Raw genomic sequence first — 20,782 nt, 5'->3', positions numbered from 1 at the left:
CGACTGAAACCATGTAACCTGGTACTTCCTAAGAACTTTGTAGGAAATGTACTGTGTACAGAGTAGAAAAATACATCGTGAACTGCCACGTTAAATTTTAAGTGATTTCTAGAAGTAAATGACAAAATCAAGTACATGGTTACCAAAAAACCCTCCAAAAATACATTTAAATATCTTATTGCTGAGTAATACATAGTTTCACATGTATTTTCACGTTGTTTGACATTTAAGATATGGGAGTGTCTTAGTTCAGGTTGCTGTAACAAAGTAACAGACTGGGTGGCTTATTAACAACTGACATTTATTTTTCATAAGTCTGGAGGCTGGGAATCCAAGATTAAGGTAGCAGCATGGTCAGATTCTGGTGAAGACTTACAGACCACCAGCATTTCCTTGTGTCTTCACATGGTGAAAAGGGCTAGGGAACTTGTGGGGTCTCTTTTATAAGAGCACAAATTCTATTTATGAGGATTTCTAACTTCATGACCTCATCTAAGCCCAATCACTGGCTCTTAATGCCATCACATTGGGACAGGGCTTCAGCATAAAAATTTTAAGGGAATACAAATATTCAGTCCATTACATGGAGTGTTTCCATTAAAATTATTACTTGTTTTCTACCTCCAGCTTGTGTATATAACAGATAGTGAATATTTTCAGTTAAGTATCTGGTTTACATCATAGTAAACAGTTGTTAGCCAGTATGTTAGGCATTTGAAACATTTATTAAATCTTTTTTTTAACTAATGGTACTAAAACTCTTCTGGACTTTTATGAAAATTGTTTTTAGAGGTGAGGGGATTATGTCTAAAGACCTAGGAATGATAAGGGGCTTTATGTAGCTTTTTCACCAATTAATAGATTTTTCTCTAGTTCAGTAAAACTTAAATCAGTGGGATGGTTATCCCAGTAAAGCTTACAACATGTCCTGGTGATTTAGAGCATCCATTTTTAAAGAGAGAAGCAGGAAATTATAGGTATGTTTCTAATTCGGTTCTAACGTTTAATGAGAAATAGTATTCCTCTATCAGTGTATTTTGATTCTACTTCTTTATTGAAGGGCTTAGATTGTTTGAAAGATCTCTTCTGTCTCTTTGAGATTTGATCTGGCTTTTCTTAGATATCTTGGAATCTGAAAGTAAGCTTATTAATGATGGCCAAATTTTAGTAGTGCTGTGAAATGATCTGGTTTTACCAAATGTAACTCTTAGGACATTTTATTTATGAACACACATGTCTCTAATTTTTATGATGGAGGTATTGGCCAAGTCTTACTTTTATACATTCATTTAACTGTGTTATCGTTAATAAAATGTTTCTTGGATGCTTGTTTTGTTTAAACTTCTGTTTTCCACCAGAAAGCCAAAGAGCATATCGATTTGTACAAGGGAAGGACTGGGGTTTTAAAAAATTCATTCGAAGGGATTTTTTGCTTGATGAAGCTAATGGTCTTTTACCAGATGACAAGCTTACATTATTTTGTGAGGTGAGTACAACTTTTATTTCAAGGAATTCAGTGGTCAGTTTTATTTTAGTGATGAAGCAAAAATACACAGAATAATATTAAAATTAAGTAACTGGTGTAATTGGTAAAGTTTCATTGTTAAGTGTCTTACCAGTAGAAGCTGACTAGATTTTCATGGAAATCAATGTTGTAGCCCAGCCTGAAAAAAATATTGTCATATCTTTAGCTATAAATTGTATTTACAGTTATACTAGTACATAGTAAATACTTCTTTCTTAGGAAGATTGTGACTGGATCTAGATTTATATGAAAATTGCTAAATATCATCTTCATTCTGAGTAATTCTGAACAGATGGTCAATTTTTGTCATATTCAGATTGATGATATTAAATATTATTAGGAGTTTGTCAATTTTAATCCATACTTCAACAGTAGTGAAAGTGCCTGAAAAGATTGAGAAAGTTTTTGTTCATTTAAGCAGTTGGGTTCGTTTAGTCAAATAGATGTTAGCATTGTTAGCATTATAAGCAACGCCATCTCAAATTTTTAAGATATGTCCGTGTCTGTTGACGAACTTGTAAGATATAATCATATGCATAAAATATCTTCTTTGAAAGTTACCAGCATTGCCCCTTCCAATAATTTATACTTACGATTGGTCATAATTTGAGGCTTGAATTTGCTTCTGTCATTGTTATCATCATGTAGCTTTATCTATACAAATTGTTGAGATGATCGTGTAACCTCAACATATTTCAATAGATTATTATAGATATATGTGTCTTGGAAGCACAATAACATCCTTAACTGCTGCTAAGTTAGCTTTAATCTTTTTATAGAAAATGTGTAAAATTACTTGGCAAGATTACAGACTAATTGTATGTCACTATGCTGTGCCAGAAAAATAATTGAAATGTGGCCCCAGAGACTACATGGTGCAAATATACTGCATCTTATTTCTACCTAGACAAATTAAATGAACTGCATGATGAATTTGTTATGAATACAATTATTTGGTTGATAAAATGCATATCATCAGTGTCTTAAGCAGGGCTTATCATTAAATAATTTGATAAAAATTTATACTAAAGCATTTGTTGCCAATAGATATTCTAAATAGTATTCAAGTAGTTATAGATTATATTATTTAAGCATTCTTAATTTTGCACTTATGTTTCAGCATATTATTTTTTTAAATTACATAATCTTAAAATTCAAAAGACCTTAAAGTCAGGAATAAATGTTGAAATTTAATAAGATTGGCATTTAAGGAGACTTTTTTTCTTTTGACTGTTAATGAGACAAATTATATTGACCAATCTTTGCATTCCTACTGTGTGTGAACCATGTGGCTGTCCGTGATCTGTTTCTTTTAATACAAGAAAAGCATTTTGAGTTACTTTAAAATAAATAAATAAACAACCTTAAAAGCTGTGTAATCAAATAAAAGAAAAAAAGCCTACTACAGCTAAAAAAGTCTTTTTTGTGAATAAACATTTTTAAAAAATATTTTTATTTTTAGAATTGAAATTTTGTTTACTAAGTATATTCCCTTAAGTATGTTTTATTGGAACCTAGCCAACCAAGAAATTCAGAATAAAGGCTGAACTTAAGATTTTTTTTATACATGATGCTGAAGTATACCTTTTATCCACATGCTAAATTATATATGCTAATGACCTCCTAAAAGTAGAACTCAACGTGACATACATTTTAAGTTGTCATTGATCAGATTCAGTTTTGGATTTTGTAATATGTATTTTTATTGATGTAGACATTTATACTCTGGGCACTGTATTTAACTTAGTTGGGCAAAAAGTGCTTTGACAAACATTCCTCGTGCCCTCCACCATTTCTTCCATACCTCTCATTGATGCCCTTCCTTCTACAGCATCTCCAGCACTGCTTGCAGAAGAGGAGGAAGCATTGCACTGCCCTACCTAAAGAACTGCCTCCTCCCCCTCCCCTGCAAGTGGTGCTGTAGACAGGTAAGGCAGTTTGGTGCTACCCTTTCAAGTTTCAGACTATGAATCAAGTAGTCAGAGGTGGAAGTTCCTGGCACTTTTCCCAAAGTGATGCAGAAAACAGGAATTGTAGAAAAAGTAGGAAAAACAGAAAATTGGTTAGATTAATTTTATCCTTTGGAATCCAACCGATTTTATTAATCTTAGTCTGTAGATCCATGCTATTCTATAGTATACAAAAGAATATATATACACAAATGGAATATAGGTAATGAGTTTTTCATAAACTTAATTTGTTTGGAGGAGCATACCTTTTTTTTCTCCTATTTTTCTGTTGCCAAGTTAGCCTTTCTATTTTAAAATACTTGTGATAAAGGATCAAAGTTGGGTTTTACTCTCTAAAAATGACAGAATGAAAAAACTGACAACCCTATTTCTACCTGAAAAGTGATACCCAACTATGAAAGTCAGAAAGTCTAAGACCCACTATTCTAGAAGATGATGCAAAATTGGACTATTAGAAATTGCTCACTTTGGAGTTAGTTTGAGGGATGATTATGTAGTTGCTTAGAGCAGCAAATTTTGTAGTACTGTGTACCTTTGTAAATTCCTAGCTTTCAGAGTTAGTTTAGAGAATTGAGATCTTTAAAAATTTGAACTAATAGTCATCTTAATCCACACTAGAAGAGACCCAGATTTCCAAGGCAGTCACAGCTGATTAAAGACTGCACAGTTCATATTTAGTCTAAATTATATTCTCAAAGTTGGGCCAAAAGCAAATTTGAAAAAGAGATGTCAAATGAGTTTGAGGTTTTACTTTGTAGCACATGTTGGTTTTGAGTATTGGGAAATTGCCTTTTTATTTTGAAAGAACAAGTTTAACTTGAGAAAAGAATCTCAGCCTTTTTTCTGAATTTTTTACTCTAGGTTCCATTTAGTAAGAATGTTTATTACCTGTACTTGAATATGTACTAGAAAAAACTAAAATTTTATCAGTTAATTATAGATATCAAGGAAATAATCATCAGAATTCATTGTATATAATTTTTAATTAGATCATTAATTTCTGCTCTGTAAATAGTCCCTTGAATACTCTTTTCGGACTATGAAGTGTTAACTATGTCTTACTTAAAATTTTGTGGTTGCAGTGATAGTACTACATAGATGTGTATACCAATAATATAAATTCTTCTGAATTATGATTATGTATACAAAGTATAACAGCATCAATATCTATATAATCCAATAATGGCTTTATTTTTTTATCCTTACTTTTATCACCTGATTTTTTGCCAAATTTTTACATTAAATACATTGTTTTGAGTTAGGATAATTAAATAGTAAATAGAATTTAAGAAATCCTTTCCTAAATTTAAATATATGGTCACATTTTTGAATCCACAGCATACTTACTGCAAGTAATTAAACTGTTCAGTTTGATCCAGTTTCTGCTCTTTAGAAATTTCAAAGCACTACTGACATGAACAAGTAAATACTATCTTTGTGTTTTAAAAAACTGACTCCTAACTAAACTCTTAATATTAATGACAGTACTTTTGATTTATATGTTATCAAGTTATAATGTATGGTGTACCAGCAATCAGGTAAGGATTAGTGAGGCTTTTTTTCTGTTTTGTAATTTGTGAAATTTTAGAAACAAACTTAAATAATAAAAAACTTAATAGAAGAATCTATTGGTAGATTTATTTATGTGTGCAATATCTGGGGTCCTATATTCAGAAAAACATCTTACAAGATTATTGGGAAAAATCCCTTCAAAATCATAACTGCATTTAAAATTAGTAGATTTTAAAAATATCTGAAGAAAGGGAGTTTTCTGATGGCCTAGCCACCACTGTGGCTCTGGTTGCTGCTGTGAGGCATAGGTTCAATCCCTGGCCCAGGAATTCCCACATACTGCCTTTGTGGCAAAAAAGAAAAAAAAAATACAAAAAAAAAAGAACCCAAAAGAGGACCTGAAATAAACATTGCAACTCTCATTTAAAAAAAAAAAAGAGAGAAAAGAAAAAAAGAAACAAAGAAATACAGTGTAATACAAAGAATGCTACAATAAATAAATAGGAATCTGGGGGAGCTCCCACCATGGCACAGTGAGTTAAGGATCCCACTGCAGTGGCTCTGGTCACTGTGGAGTCATGGGCTCCATCCCAGGCCTGGCACAGTAGGTTAATGGATCCCATCTTGGGAGTTCCTGCTGTGGCACAACAGGATGGGGGGCATCTCTGCAGCACCAGACACAGATTCAGTCCCTGGCCAGCCCTGTGGGTTAAAGATCCAGTGTTGCCACAGCTGTACCATAGATCAGATCTATGGCTTGGATCTGACCCTGGACTGGTAACTCCATATGCTGGAGGGTAGCCCCTCCCAAAACAAATATGGGGTTTGGTTTGTTTTGTTTGTTTTGCTTTTTAGGACTGCATCTGTGACATGTGGAAGTTCCCAGGCTAGGAGTCAAATTGGAACTTCAGCTGCCATCCTATTCCACAGCCACAACAACGTCAGATCCAAGCCACGTCTGCAACCTACACCATAGCTCATGGCAACACCAGATCCTTAACGCACTGAGCAAGGCCAGGGATAGAATCCACATCCTTGTGGTTACTAGTCAGGTGTTCATAACCCGCTGAGCCACAACCAGAACTCCTAGTTATATTTTCTTGATCTCACTTTTTCAAATCATTTTATAAAAAGATGATTGGATTAGTTTTTTTTCTGTGACATACAATTCCAAAAACTCAGTAGTTGGAAAAACAGAGTGATTAATAAAAACATCCTCAGAAAATTAATTTTTTCTTTAGAAGTGTCCATTTATTCATATGATATGGATGTTATTAAATCTGGCTGAATGAGGACTAAGGAGATTTCATATTCTCCAAACATTTTATATTGGACCACTATTAGCTGGTTACTAGGTTGTTTCAGTTTATCCATTTTTCATTTATAATTTCTATATAGTTTATAGTTTATGTCTTTATTTATACTACTTTTATTTAACAAAAGTCTTATGAAATGTCTTTTGAATGAATATAGTCATCTATTGCTGCATAAAAAATAACCACAAAACATAATAGCTTAAAACAGTAAAGGAGTTCCCATTGTGGCTCAGTGGTTAACGAATCCGACTAGGAACCATGAGGTTGCAGGTTCAATCCCTGGCCTTGCTCAGTGGGTTAAGGATCTGGCGTTGCCATGAGCTGTGGTGTAGGTTGCAGACGCGGCTCGGATCCTGCATTGCTGTGGCTGTGGTGTAGGCCAGCAGCTACAGCTCCAATTAGACCCCTAGCCTGGGAACCTCCATATGCCGAGGGAGCGGCTCAAGAAGTGGCAAAAAGACAAAAAAAAAAAAAAACAGTAGGTAACTAATATAACACTTTTTGTGACAAATCATTCATTTACTCTGAAACATTTGCTTTACCAGTTGAGGTAGTTCCTTAAGTTTATTAAATGTAATTTGAAATTTCCAATAATAGTATTTTCCTTTTCTTAAAATTGATGTGCCAGCCTTAATATTTTAAGATTCAATTCAGTATATAGTCGTCTTTTGTCTTTTTTTTTTTTTTTTTTTTTTTTAAGGGCCGCACCCACAGCATATAGAGATTCCCAGGCTAGGGGTCGAATCAGAGCTGTAGCATCTGGCCTACACCACAGCTACAGCAACACAGAATCCAAGTTGCATCTGTGACCTACACTACAACTCACAGCAATACCAGATTCTTAATCCACTCAGCGAGGCCAGGGATCAAACCTGTGACCTCATGTATTCTAGTCAGATTCATTTTCTCTGAGCCACAATGGGAACTCCATTTTTTTGGTCTTTTTTTCAGGGGGTGGCTATGTAGTCATCTTTAATGAGGTATAGTTTAATCCATTATTATATTGGATTCCATATAACAGCAGTGTTGCAATTATACCAACTTTTATTATTAATTATTTCCAAAGTAAATAAAAGGTCTACAAATTGAACAAATTATATTTATATTTTTCTTTTTTTATAAAGTATTTCCATGAACATTAGTAAGTACATTGGTTGTGTGAGAATTCTTATACTTTAAATTTTAAATCAATATTGTCAGATATGTAAATCAATTTTGTTAGCATTGAAACATGTAGGGACAACACTTAAAATACTTCCAAAATTGCATAATGTGGGCTGTATTTTATTTAATTTTTTTTTTTTTTCTGATTTTTTAGGGCCACACCTGCGGCATATGGAGGTTCCCAGGGTAGGGGTCGAATCGGAGCTATAGCCGCCGGCCTACACCACAGCCACAGCAACGCAGGATCGGAGCCGCGTCTGCAACCTACAACACAGCTCAGGGCAAGGCCGGATCCTTATCCCACTGAGCAAGGCCAGGGATTTAAGCCGCAACCTCATGGTTCCTAGTTGGATTCGTTAACCACTGAGCCATGGCAGGAACTCCTTAAATTTCTTTCTCCTTACAAATATCTTCTTTGTTTGAATTTGTCATCATATTATGACTTTTTTGTTGTTGAGAAATAGTTTGATTTTTTTTTTTTTTTTTTTTTTTTTGTCTGTGCCTGCCTCATTAGAAAATTCCTGGGCCAGGGATTGAACCCACAGCACAGCAGTGACAGCACCAGAACTTTAATTTGCTGAGCAACCAGGGAACTCTGAGAAATAGTTTTTATGATTACTTTAATGACCAACCATTCCAGCAAGTCAGTAAGCCATTTATTTACATAAAACGTTGCTTTGAAATGATCTAGTTTGTTTTAGGAGTTCTCTTGTGGCACCACGGGTTGTCACTGCAGCAGCTTAGGTCACTGCTGTGGTGTAGGTACAGTCCCTGGCCCAGGATCTTCCACATGCCATGAATACAGCCAAAATTAATTTTTTTTAAATGACACAGTTTGTTTCATTTTTTTCTGTATTATTTCCCTCCTTTAAATTATGTCCTGGAGTTCTCTGCTGGCTCAGTGGGTTACGGATTTGATATCGTCCAGGGTTGATCCCTAGCCCTGAAACTTCCACAGGCCATGAGCTCAGCCAGAAAAAGAAAACTAAATTGTGTCCTTAAATTCAGTTCCCAGGTAGCCTTTTTTATCAGGAGTACAATAATCACATGATTTTAATAAGAAATTAAAGGTTAGACTAAGTAGCTAATTATTGGTATTAATTTATGAAAGTGTTTTTTCTTGCTCTCCTTTTTTTATTAGGTGAGTGTGGTCCAAGATTCAGTAAATATATCAGGACATACTAATACAAATACTTTGAAGGTGCCTGAATGTCGACTAGCAGAAGATTTAGGTAATCTCTGGGAAAACACAAGATTTACAGATTGCAGTTTTTTCGTGAGAGGACAAGAATTTAAAGCTCATAAATCTGTACTTGCAGGTACTTTCTACTTTTGGGTAACCTACTATGTTTCTTTCATAAATTTGTGCATTAAATAATGATGCTTAATCTTGTTACAGCTCGATCCCCAGTTTTTAATGCAATGTTTGAACATGAAATGGAAGAAAGCAAAAAGGTAAACATAGTTTAAAGGGCTAATATTTAATTTGTATAAATGTAAAATAGTGGAATGTATATTTTAAAAGTAATGGTGCATGTTCTTATGATTTTAGAAAGAAAGATGGGGAAATGTGTTCTATAGTAGAAAAGAAGAGATAGCTTAATGTGGGTGAATATCCCAAATAACAGCTATTTTGACACCCTTCTGGTAGCAAAATAAATGAGTAGTTTTTATCTAGAGGGTAGCTATACAAAAAGATGTTCTAGTCCATAATTATTTGAGAGTTCTCCAGTTAAGATGTCTATTCTTTGTTTCTAGACTTTATGAGTTGATTTTGGAATTTGTCTTCTAGGACAAAAATAATGCCTACATTGTTTTTACCACTATTTTAAGGGGATATTTATTAGATTTAATAAAGGACATAAATCATGTCACTATTAGTATACATTAAGTGCAATCCAGGTATTGATTACCTATTTGGTTTTCCTACATATTTCTCTTGGACCTGTCATTTTGAAATGAAGTCAGATTAAAGACCAGAGGTGGCTTTTTGCTGGTTGCATTCCGTGTGAGCCTTACTGCTCCAAATGGGTAACTCCTGAGTTGATTTATGTGACTCAGCTTTATTCTCCATGTAGAACCCAGAGGCTACAACAAGAATAACTGCTTTCTTTCCTTTGATTGTTAGTCTGGGCCAGTAGTATGATCAGTCTTGTGATCAATGATGTCAGATGTTATTGTTAGCAATATTGTTGTTTAGCATTGGATATTTAGATATTCATCAATCTCAAGAGAGAAACCAAATACAAAGATACAGGAGTAAAAATGCAAGTAGTCTTCTTTGGACTTGAGTATGTCTCAAGCAAAGAAGTAAGGTGCAGTAGATAATATCACATGCCATTGTTTAGAAGAGTTCTGAGAGAGTAAGCTCTGTTATGATCTCAAATACCTGACCCTATCTTTACTTAAAGCTGGGACTAGAACTATTGGTTATAGGGTCTTAGGCATTGTATTATGACCTAATTTTTTTCAACAAAGAAAAAATTAATTACCATCTTCCTCTAAGAGAGAGATCAGAAACTGAATATAGATGCATTTTGTTTGGCTTTACAGGGTTTTTGGTTTGGTGTTTTTTGTTTGTTTTTGTTTTTTTGTTTTGTTTTGTGTTTTGTCTTTTTTCTTTTTAGGGCTATACCCGTGGCATATGGAGGTTCCCAGGCTAGGGGTTGAATTGGAGCTACAGCTGCCGGCCTATTCCAGAGCCATAGCAATGCCAGATCTGAGGCGAGTCTGCAACCTACACCACAGCTCACAGCAACGCCGGATCCTTAACCCACTGAGCAAGGCCAGGGATCGAACCTGCAACCTCATGGTTCCTAGTCGGATTCATTTCTGCTGGGCCACAACGGGAACTCTGGGTTTTTGCTTTTGTTTGAACTATTGTTAATTGAGAAATTGGGGTTTATATTCCTACATGGTAGTGCTTGACTAAGTGTGCTTCTTCTTAGACTTGCCTGTTTCACTTTGCCTGCTTAGCTTACTGAAGATTTGCCTACCTCAATTTTAAAATAAACTTTAGGAGTTCCAGTCTTGGTGCAGCAGAAACAAATCTGACTAGGGACCATGAGGTTGCGGGTTTGATTCCTGGCCTCACTCAGTGGGTTAAGGATCCGGCGTTGCTGTGAGCTGTGGTGTAGGTTGCAGACGCGGCGGCTTGGATCTGGCATTGCTGTGGCTGTGGCGTAGGCCGGCAGCAACAGCTCCAAATTAGACTCCTAGCCTGGGAACCTCCATATGCCACAGGTGCGGCCCTAAAAAGACAGAAAAGACAAAAACTTAAAAAATAAAATAAACTTTAATGTATATTTGAGTTGTACAGTACATGAGTACTGGTTTGGGGCTTTTAAATTACTGTCAAAGTTTTGCTTTGGTTTATTTGTGTATGTATTCTTTAAATATAACTCTTTTGTGTTGTTTTTATACCAGAATCGAGTGGAAATAAATGATGTAGACCCTGAGGTTTTTAAAGAAATGATGAGATTCATTTACACAGGGAAAGCACCAAACCTTGACAAAATGGCTGACAATTTGTTGGCAGCTGCAGACAAAGTAAGTAATTAGTTCTTAAAGAGCTGAAAAATGTCCCAAGCTTGATGTATCTAGAAAACTATCCTCAAATGAAAACCCCCAATAATTTGAAATATTGAAATAATTTATCCTATTTATGGAGAGCTCTTGAGAGTATTAAATAACACACAATAGGATAATATGGAAATGAAATTTTTTTTAAATCAGTAAGACATGAAAATATCTTGGGTCAATTTAGAGTATATAGAAGAAAGGGGAGATTAACTGTAGACTCAGTGGTTTTGAGCGTATTTTTATTCTGTTTTATGAAAACACATAGCATATATAATTTATTGCAATTTTCAGATAGACTCAAGATACAGTGCATGACCTTTAAATTTTAAAATGCCCTTATAATAGCATCAAAAATATTAAATATATAGCTATAAGTCTGACAAAAGATGTTCAAAACCTGTATATTGAAAGTTATACTGCCAAGAGAAATTCAGGTAGATCTAAATAAATGGAGAGAGAAATCTTGTTCATGGGCTAGAAATCTTAATATTGTTAAAATTTCAATTCTCATTTGATGAGTAGAACCAACATATGCCTATCAAAATCCTAGCATGAGGTTTTTTTGTTTTCTTTTTTTTAGGGGGGAGGAGAGTTGACAAGCTGATTTGAAAATTTATGAGGACCTTAAGTAGCAAGTAATTTTTAAAAAAAAATAATCAAAGTGGGGGACTCATAAAGCATCAGTATTTAAGACACTGTTGCATTGATGACAAGAGACAGACAACTCTAAAATAGTACAGAAATAGACTGTCACATGTATGAATTTTTGATAAAAGTGCAAACAAAGACAATTCAATGGAGAAAGGATATAATCTTTTCAATAAATGGTGCTGGAGGACTTGAATACCCTATGCCCAAAAAAATGAACAGTGATTGAACTCATTCGGAAAAAAACTGTGAACGTGAACTTCACACCATATACAGAAGTAATACAAAATGGTTTATTATAAAGCTAAAAGTCTAAAACTTCTAGAAGAAAACATATGAGGAAGTCTTCACGATCTTATATTAGGCAAAGACTTCTTAGCTATGGCACCAAAAACATAATACATAAAAGGAAAAATGGTAAATTGGATTTCAGTGAAATTTAAAACTTCTTTTCTTCAAAAGATACAGGAGACTAAAAAGAACAGTCACGGACTGGGAGAAAATATTTGCAAAGCATATATTTGATGAACAGCTTTTATCTAGAATATATCTGATAAAGGACTAATATTCAGACTATATAAAGAACTTTCAAAACTCAGTTATAAGTAAACAATGTTATTTCTAAAAATAAAAATATTTGCACAGACTCTTCCTAAAATAATTCCATAAAGTATATCAAAAGGTGTTTAACATCATTAGTTATTCAGTTTATTAATATAAGTTGATCATTCCACTTATAGAAGACTCCTGAAAATACAGACTGTAGCAGTAGAAAACAAAGGTGTTGCCTGAGGTGGTCTGAGAAAGAAGGATTACAAAAAGGGTAGAAGGAAACTTTGGGGGAAAATGAATATGTTTGCTATCTTGATTTAATGATGGTTATGTGACTATATAAACTTATCGAAGTGTAAGTTAAATGTGTTCAGTTTATTGTATGTCAGTTATAACTCACTTTATCAGGATGTTCTGATAACATATATACTAAGTTTTTAATGGTTATGAATATGATTTGTTTAGCCTTATTCTTCAAGATTAAGTAGTGACAGCCTAAGATTAATTATGCATTGTACTGGGTGGTGTTTAAAATAGTGGAACAGAGAAATATATTAAGAGTATTGAATAATCAGGTACCTTTAAAAAATAAAACTGCTTTTCACAAAAAGAAATTTCCTAAAAAAATTAGTCTTTTTCTTGAATGCATTAATTCATGCTTTCTTTATGTTTAAAATAATTTAAAGACTTTTAAAGTACCCTCAAAGTGTAATGTGGTTTAACTTCATTTTCTAAGTTACAAATTTTATGTATTTAAAAAACTTGGTAGTTTGAGTAAATGTTTAATGTTTATACTTTTCTTTTGGATAGTATGCACTGGAACGGCTGAAAGTCATGTGTGAAGAAGCTTTGTGTAGTAACCTCTCAGTAGAAAATGTTGCTGATACCCTTGTCCTTGCAGATTTGCACAGTGCAGAACAGTTGAAAGCACAAGCCATAGACTTTATTAATAGGTAAGCTATGCTTGTATTTCAGTGGGCATGACACCTTCAACAATTTTTCTACCGGACTTTTTCTTAAGTGTGTTTAAATCTTCAATGCAGGTGCAGTGTACTTCGACAGCTTGGGTGTAAAGATGGGAAAAACTGGAACAGCAAGTAAGATAACATCAGTTTCTGACTTAAAGTTGATCTGCATACATGAAATTAAGTGTTTGCATAGCCTTTTTTTTCATCTATAATAAGTACGAATCCAGACATTAACTTACATTAAGCAAACTGCCAGTTTAAAAAAATAATAATTTGACTACTTAGTGGATTCTTGAGGCTATGCTCCCTTGTAGATCAGCTTCTAATGTGAACTGGAACGGACAGTCTAATTTCTCAAGCACATGTGTTCATGTAGTATATAGCTAGCTGAGTCCCAAGTATTTCAGTGGCTACTTGAGATCCTATCCCTGCCCCTTAAGAAAGCATTTCTAAAACTCTGGGAAATATCCATTTTATCCTATGTGGAATGTACCCTCTAGATTTGCCTAGAAAGTCTTTACATTCGAATGCTACCCATTGCTTCTTAGGGTAGCCAAGTACCTTGCATTACATGCTATATTAGGTTAATTGCCTAGCATTCCAGAAATGGTACAATTTGATCTTTCCTTTCCCTGGTAAAACTACACGGAATGGGGTAGTTTTGACATCTTTCTGAGCCTGCGCCTTCAGAATATGACATAACTATTAGAACTTAGTCCCTTCTTTTTTCTTATTCACTCATGTTTAGAGTGACTTGTTCACTTGTCACAATTACCCAAAATCAAAAAGAGGAGTCAGTAGGTTGAAGAGTTTGCCTCTGCTTTTGATTATTTTTTCTCTGTAAATCTTTAAATTCTATTTTTGCAAATTATCAAAAGTTGCTATAAGAAAGTGGTGGGGGGAAACACTGTTAGAGACAAGAAAATGAATATTTGACTTATTTCCCTTTGCCTTCATCTATTCTGAGAGGTATGAATGTGGTTAACTAAATTTTTAACAGTTCGTGAATTCTGCTTTCTGAAAGTAAATATTAGTGACTAAGATATTAGTCATTCTGTATATTTGTCAGTATGTGATAATATGTTATCATCATGGTATGTGGTCCTAAGAAAAAAATCAAATGACAGTTTTGTAATTCTTTGTCCTTAACCACTTTTAAGCTCTAGTTTTATTCTATTAAGAAAATATTTTACATTGTATAACTTTTTGGTTGACAAAAAATATAAGCTTATTTTATATCCCCTAAAGAAGCTGTGTTATATGTAGGGCCCTTCAAGAGACATTTGTTGAATAAATGAAAATGTCAGGTATGTTAAGAATTTATCTATGTGATCCTAAACAACTAGTTAAAATTATAAACATATTGGTAATTTGATGTCAGGCAAATTTTTTAAAAATTGTTATTAGCTACCATTTGGTTGAGCAAACATTTATCTAGCATCTATTGTGTTTCAAGTACCATGCTAGAGTGCTGCATATAAAAACAATTATGAGGAAAAATCCTTGTTCTTTGGAAATTTATCTGATGAAAGAAACTGATCCGTAAATATATCATTTTATTATAATATGGTAAGTAAGGTGATAAAGAAGTTTATGTATGTTCAGGACATTTGACTAAGGCTGTAGGTTTAGGAAGAAGGTAACTGAACTGAGTCATAAAACATGAAAAGGAACTAGCCAGAGCTAAGAAGAAAATGGCATTGCAGACAGATAGGATAGAATCAAAGTATAAAAGCATAAAGCAGTATTTGGTCATTCATTTGATAAATATTTATTTTTATTATATGGCAAATTACCAAGGCACTGTGCTTAGTGCAAAGAATAAAACGATGAATGTGACAGATGTTTTCCCTGGCTTCATGGAGTTTATGATTTAGCAGGAGATAGATAAGAATTAAACAGTAGTTGAAATAAAATGTAGTAACAGGTAAGGTAGTGCGTATCCATTTAACCATATAGCAAAGGGGCCCAGCCTAATTTAGGGTTCTTTTAAAATATTGTTGTATAAATGAAGACCTGAAACATTAGTTGGAGTTTCTCTGATGAAGAAGAAGGAAGAGGGAGTTCCTGTTGTGGCGCAGCAGAAATGAATCCAACTAGAAACCATGAGGATGAGCTTTTGATCCCCGGCCTTGCTCAGTGGGTTAAGGATGCGGTGTTGCCGTGAACTGTTGTGTAGGTTACAGACATGGCTCAGATCCCAAGCTGCTATGACTGTGGCATAGGCCAGCAGCTGCAGCGCTGATTTAACCCCAGCCTGGAAACTTACATATGCCATGGGTGCAGCCCTAAAAAAAAAAAAGAGGGAAGAGATGGGAAAGTATATCCCAGGAAAAGGCAATAAGGTTTGCAAAGTTTTGGTGATGAGAACAAAAATAGAGAATTGGGATAGGGGTGAGGAGTTCTGTGAGAAGCTGGAAAAAGAAGACAGACATCTGTTCACAGAAGGTCATCTAAGTAATGTTGGAGCTTTCAGACCTATTCAAAGAGTAACAGACATCCGGTAAAAGGTTTTGATGTAAGCAGGGTAGGGCATGATCAGGTGTATGTTTTTAGCACTCTCTCTGGTTGCAGGGTGGCGAATAGATTGGGGGGAAGTTGAGGTGGTGGTGGTAGTTGAACAAGGTTATAAGTAGGTTGGCCACCAGTTGGAAAGTTACTGGAGTAGTTCAGGCACAAGATGTAGGGTAAAATTAGACTTGGTGTCAGTGAGGCTAGCGGGAAATAATATTTTGAATGGTCAGTCTATAATATTTGGATATTATTCGGATGGTGAGTGGGTACAAAAGAGAGAAGACAGCAGACAAGGAAGGATACTTGTATGCTGGCAACAGAGAACAGTAGAAGAAGACATGTTTGTGTTACTAAGGCAGCCTGGAAGCTGGTTTGAGAGGAACAAGATAAGGGAGTGAAGACAGATTAGCAGATGGTTGTGATAATTCAAATGTGAGATGATGTGGGCCTTAACTAGGAATTCAGGATACCTTTGGGAATTAAAATAGGGCTTTGATGATTGATTAGAAAGATGACTCCCAGCTGTTTGACTTGAATCACTGGATGACAGTGAAAGCATTAGCTGATTAGAAATAAGAAAGGAGGAATTTGGGGCTTGGGAAAAGACGTTGGGTTCTTATCTGACAGTCCCAAGTTTATGGGTCTCCAAGCACATCCAAATAAAAGAGAACAGTGGTTGGGAACAAACCTTGTAGAAAGGCCTGAGATTTAGCAAATCAAGTGTTTATCATCATTGAATATATTACTGTTGCCAAGAGTGGATGAGTTAAGATGAGTAATGAATGTTAAGGGAGAAGAGTAAGGGTAAAACTTGGAAACTGAGAGAAAATCTGCCAGTAAGAGCCAGGGAGAAGAGCTCTTGAAAGAGTGGGTACAGAAATGGCAACAATGAGAGTAGAGCTGCGGAGACAATTGTCACACACTTCAGGAGAGTAGAGCTGCCAGAAAAATTGAATAGTTTAGTTGCAACAGAAAATATCAGGTAAAGATATTTTAATGAACTCAAATTGTTTGAATACATAGAGAGGCAGACAGAGTGTTCCACAATGTTTTGAAATCTGTAAATTTTAAAACAAAATTTGACTGTGCAACAACCCATTTTGAAAAGCACTCTTTAGTAAACATCTCTTCATTTTATTTTTCAGCCAAGCAGCGGACATAATGGAAACATCAGGGTGGAAGTCCATGATTCAGTCTCACCCTCATTTGGTAGCAGAAGCCTTCCGAGCGCTAGCATCTGCACAGTGTCCACAGTTTGGTATTCCACGAAAACGGCTAAAACAGTCTTGAAATCTTCCACGAACTGTAGAAAAATGGAATTGACTTTTACTCCTCCAGGTCCAGAAGGATTCTAATACACAAACCATAAGCAAGAGTTGTTTCTGTTGTCTTGTCCACAGAACAGAAGCTGAAAAAGCATATTGCTTGCATTTCAGGTGGATAATTTATGGTTTATTCTTCAGCTTTAAATTAGACTGATTATACTCTAATTCACTTCAAGGCCTTAAATTATCTTCAATGACTTCTCTTGTTCATATAATTACTTTAATTTTTTTATTGTGCCTTGTCATTGTGACCAAGGCTATGCAGGATTGCACTAGCTCCATAATGCAGTAATATCAATAACTGAAGATACTTAGTTTCAAAAAGATCTTCCATTAGTTTGAGAAAGGCAAATGAATTTTTTAGGGTTTGTCCTATGCTATCTTTTAGGGTTTAAAACTAGGTTCTCCTTATAAAAGCACTTGTATTGGAGATTACTGTAATGTCTCCAGTCTAAGTTCTATAAATACAGGAGAACCTGCTTACCTTCAAGGTAAGTTATGGCAATACACTGCTTCAATTCTAACTTATTTTTCATTTCAGGGGGCAAATATGCAATGAGTTGGCCCAAATTTTTAGTAAAATTTGTGATGTTTATATGTTAACTGTCCAACTACTAAGAGAAGCATAGCAAACCTTTGCTTGTGTTTCTTTGTGAGTTTATCCAAGTTTACAATGATTAAGAACTGATTTCAGTAAGAAGAAAGCATGTTTTATGCTGAATTAATTTCTTTAAATTTATAGTGACCTACATTTATATGAAGAATTCTGTACATGTTAAAAGTAAGGATGACCAAATGTAAATTTAATGGGTGGGCCAATTAAGATATATATGCACTTTTAATGTGTAACTTTTGTATGCTGAATGGTACTTTTTTTTTTTTTTGCTTTTGAGGAAATTAATAAGGTATAATTAACTGTCTTAACTTCGGAAAGAATTTTTTTAAGACAGATGGAGGCAACTGGGATGTTTGTGATAACAGATAAGAACGATTTTCTTCATTATAGTTAAGTTGGTTTGAATTTCAGATATTCATTATTGAATTAACTCCTGTTTTATCATACTTTGGAGAAGGCACCTGAACAGTAGATGAATCCTGGCCAGTCTGTACTCCTAACAACAATGAACTGGTATTATTTGCAGACAAAAGGAGAGAACCCTTAGAAATATGTCAGATTACACTCTAAAACCTATTTTCATCCCTAGCTTTCTCCTTTCTGTCTCAGTTACTATACCAACATTATGGATGATGTTGAAATTCTGCATAATGTGAACAGGATAAACTATTTATAAACTGCTTTTCATGGGCCAGTTCTTTATTATAAATGAATTTTAGCTTTAAACACATAGACATCTTCAGTTTTTGATAGCTCTGTTCACAGCAGAGGTCTGTTCTGGTGCAGTGTCCTGGAGAAAGCAGGAGCAATCAGTGTCAAATCACTGCATTTTTTTTTTTTTTGTTTGTTTGTTAATCAGTGGCAGTATGCTTCTTGGGCAAGATTTATGTATGACCACAAAGGGAAAAGGTGTCACTGGAAAAGAAAAAAATGCATATACCTATGTATTTGCATATATAATGTTATTTCCAGATAATTGGAAAACTCCCCTTAAGATAGAAGAAAGATTCTTCCACGTGAATGGACTCCATCCTGTGTAAGAGTATTATAGGGAGCAAAAATTACTTCTTTAACTTCATTATAAGATTGAGCCCTTTAAATTTACAATGTACAATTTAAAAACACATGCACATACACACACACTTCAAGAATTTAAGATTTTTGCCAAGGGAGTTCCCCGGTGGTCTAGTGGTTAGGATTTGGCACTTTCACCACTGCTGCCCAGGTTCAACCCCTTGTCTAGGAACAGAGATCCCACATCAAGCCACTGCATGCCATGGCAAAAAAAAAAAAAAAATTGCCAGGGTCTTATAAGAAAACAAGGCTATTTTATTCCTCAGGCTATAGAATTTTATTGTCATGTATCAAAAAAGTACTGGTGTATCCATTTTTATCACATGCACACAGGCACATTGTGAATTAATTCACTGCTTGAATCTACATTTCTAACCATAGTGACTTCAGTAATAACACATAATGAACATTTCAACTTACCCTTATTTACTTAGTGTTTTTGCAGATCTGAAGGGTTTTATTATAAAGTTTGGTTTTTTGTTTTTTTTTTTTAGTTTTAGTAGCACATTTTGTACCAAAAATGTCAAACACTGTGCTGTAAGAAGATCCACATTTGTAGAAATGTCCACTTCTCAGATAATATAATGCCTATTATACTAACAGAATCATATGATCATTGATTTATTTTTTTATTTATTATGTATATTTTTGGTATTGTGGGTTCTTGAGGCAGTGATACAAAATGTTAATGTATTCTGACATGAGTGCTCTAATAGCCTTTTTTCTTTCATTTTTAAACTACACACATTATTTTCAATAGGCACAGACTTCGAACTATAAGCCTACTCCTGTTTCCCTTTTGTCGCCTAGACAGAGCTTTTTCTTAGAAAAGTAGTAACTGGTTTTAAATGTTGAGTATTATAAAAGTAACCATTGGAAAGCTGTTCTTTAGATTGAGATACAGAAACACTATATTTGTGCCTTTTTCATTTTTAATTTTATCTTGTATCGATACTTGGAGCACAAATATGAAGGTGCCATAACATTATGGCCTGCCATTGTTACCTCCTTGCATACTCATGTGTCATTGTCTTGAAATAGTAATTGGAGACCCTTGCATGTATTACGTGGTATTTTGGGCGTGTGCGTGTGTGTGTGTGTGTGTAAGTATATGTGTGTTCACGTACTTATATTCACTTGGACTTGTGTGTGGTATGTTCAAAAGAGTGAATTTCTTAAAATAGGACTCAGTTAAATGTTGAAAGTTTAGATTAGTTGAAATGTATTCCATTTAAATGTGCTTTTGGGGGGGGTAAATTGAGAGGAAATTATAATTCTCAAAAATGTGACCAATTTACTGCATGATGAAATGTGAAAACAGTGCCTTTTTAGGACATCAATTTTAAAATTAAGTTTTAAAATATTAACGAAGATCTTTTAAAAGGTGTCATGAACATTCTTGGTTTATTTTTAAACTAGACCTGAGTTAGAGCTTAAATTGCCAAAAGTATAATGACTAATTTATTTCCCCGTTTAAGTTTTGCACAAATTCAGAACCTAAGCAGAATTCTTTATGAAGTTGTAGATCATAGATGCTACCAAGTGTTACTAAAAGAGAACACTAGGGACTTTGGTAAGTTGTTTTGTTAAAATCCAAATCAACAATCTTTTCTCAAAGCCAAGTCTACTTAAAGAGGTGAGTTATTCTGAGTTGGATGTTCATGCTCTTTCATGGATAAAGTAAAAATATTCAGTGTATTCTTGCAGAACAAGGTGGATGGGTGGATTTTAGTGTTTTCAGATTACAAAGACAGCACTTTCAGCACACTTAAGAGTATTTTGCAAACCTCTTTTATACAGATTATGAGCTCTACTTTGTTTAAATGTTAAATGAAATGATGTAAATTTTAGGTCCAGCTGAACAAATATTGAGTGCCTACCATGCAAGACTTCCTCTTTACTAGGAATGAAATCACCACACCGTGTCTTCTGTTTGCAATATGTGAACTTTGTGTTTAAAAAGGAATTCTTATATTTAAACCTTTTTCTGTTGTTGAGAGTTTATCATTGTATACT

At 34.4% G+C, this 20,782-nt stretch overlaps 1 protein-coding gene across 4 annotated transcripts in view; it reads left to right on the top strand.

Moving 5' to 3' along the window:
• Window positions 1-18,972, top strand: part of SPOPL (speckle type BTB/POZ protein like) — a 71,081-nt gene extending 52,109 nt beyond the window's left edge. For 2 of the 4 annotated variants that reach the window (XM_047772021.1, XM_047772020.1), the window contains exons 3-10: window positions 1,359-1,486; window positions 3,357-3,453; window positions 8,629-8,806; window positions 8,887-8,942; window positions 10,914-11,036; window positions 13,080-13,222; window positions 13,313-13,366; window positions 16,897-18,972. In XM_047772021.1, the coding sequence (XP_047627977.1) occupies window positions 1,359-1,486; window positions 3,357-3,453; window positions 8,629-8,806; window positions 8,887-8,942; window positions 10,914-11,036; window positions 13,080-13,222; window positions 13,313-13,366; window positions 16,897-17,041 (924 nt within the window). In that variant the 3' untranslated portion in view covers window positions 17,042-18,972. The remainder of the gene's footprint in view (window positions 1-1,358; window positions 1,487-3,356; window positions 3,454-8,628; window positions 8,807-8,886; window positions 8,943-10,913; window positions 11,037-13,079; window positions 13,223-13,312; window positions 13,367-16,896) is intronic. The other 2 variants (XM_047772018.1, XM_047772019.1) reach the window with 2 other exon arrangements.
• Window positions 18,973-20,782: the final 1,810 nt, after the last annotated feature.

Source organism: Phacochoerus africanus, chromosome 3 (genome assembly GCF_016906955.1).
Source record: "Phacochoerus africanus isolate WHEZ1 chromosome 3, ROS_Pafr_v1, whole genome shotgun sequence".
NCBI lineage: Eukaryota > Metazoa > Chordata > Mammalia > Artiodactyla > Suidae > Phacochoerus > Phacochoerus africanus.
This window is presented reverse-complemented; position numbering and strand designations above follow the sequence as displayed.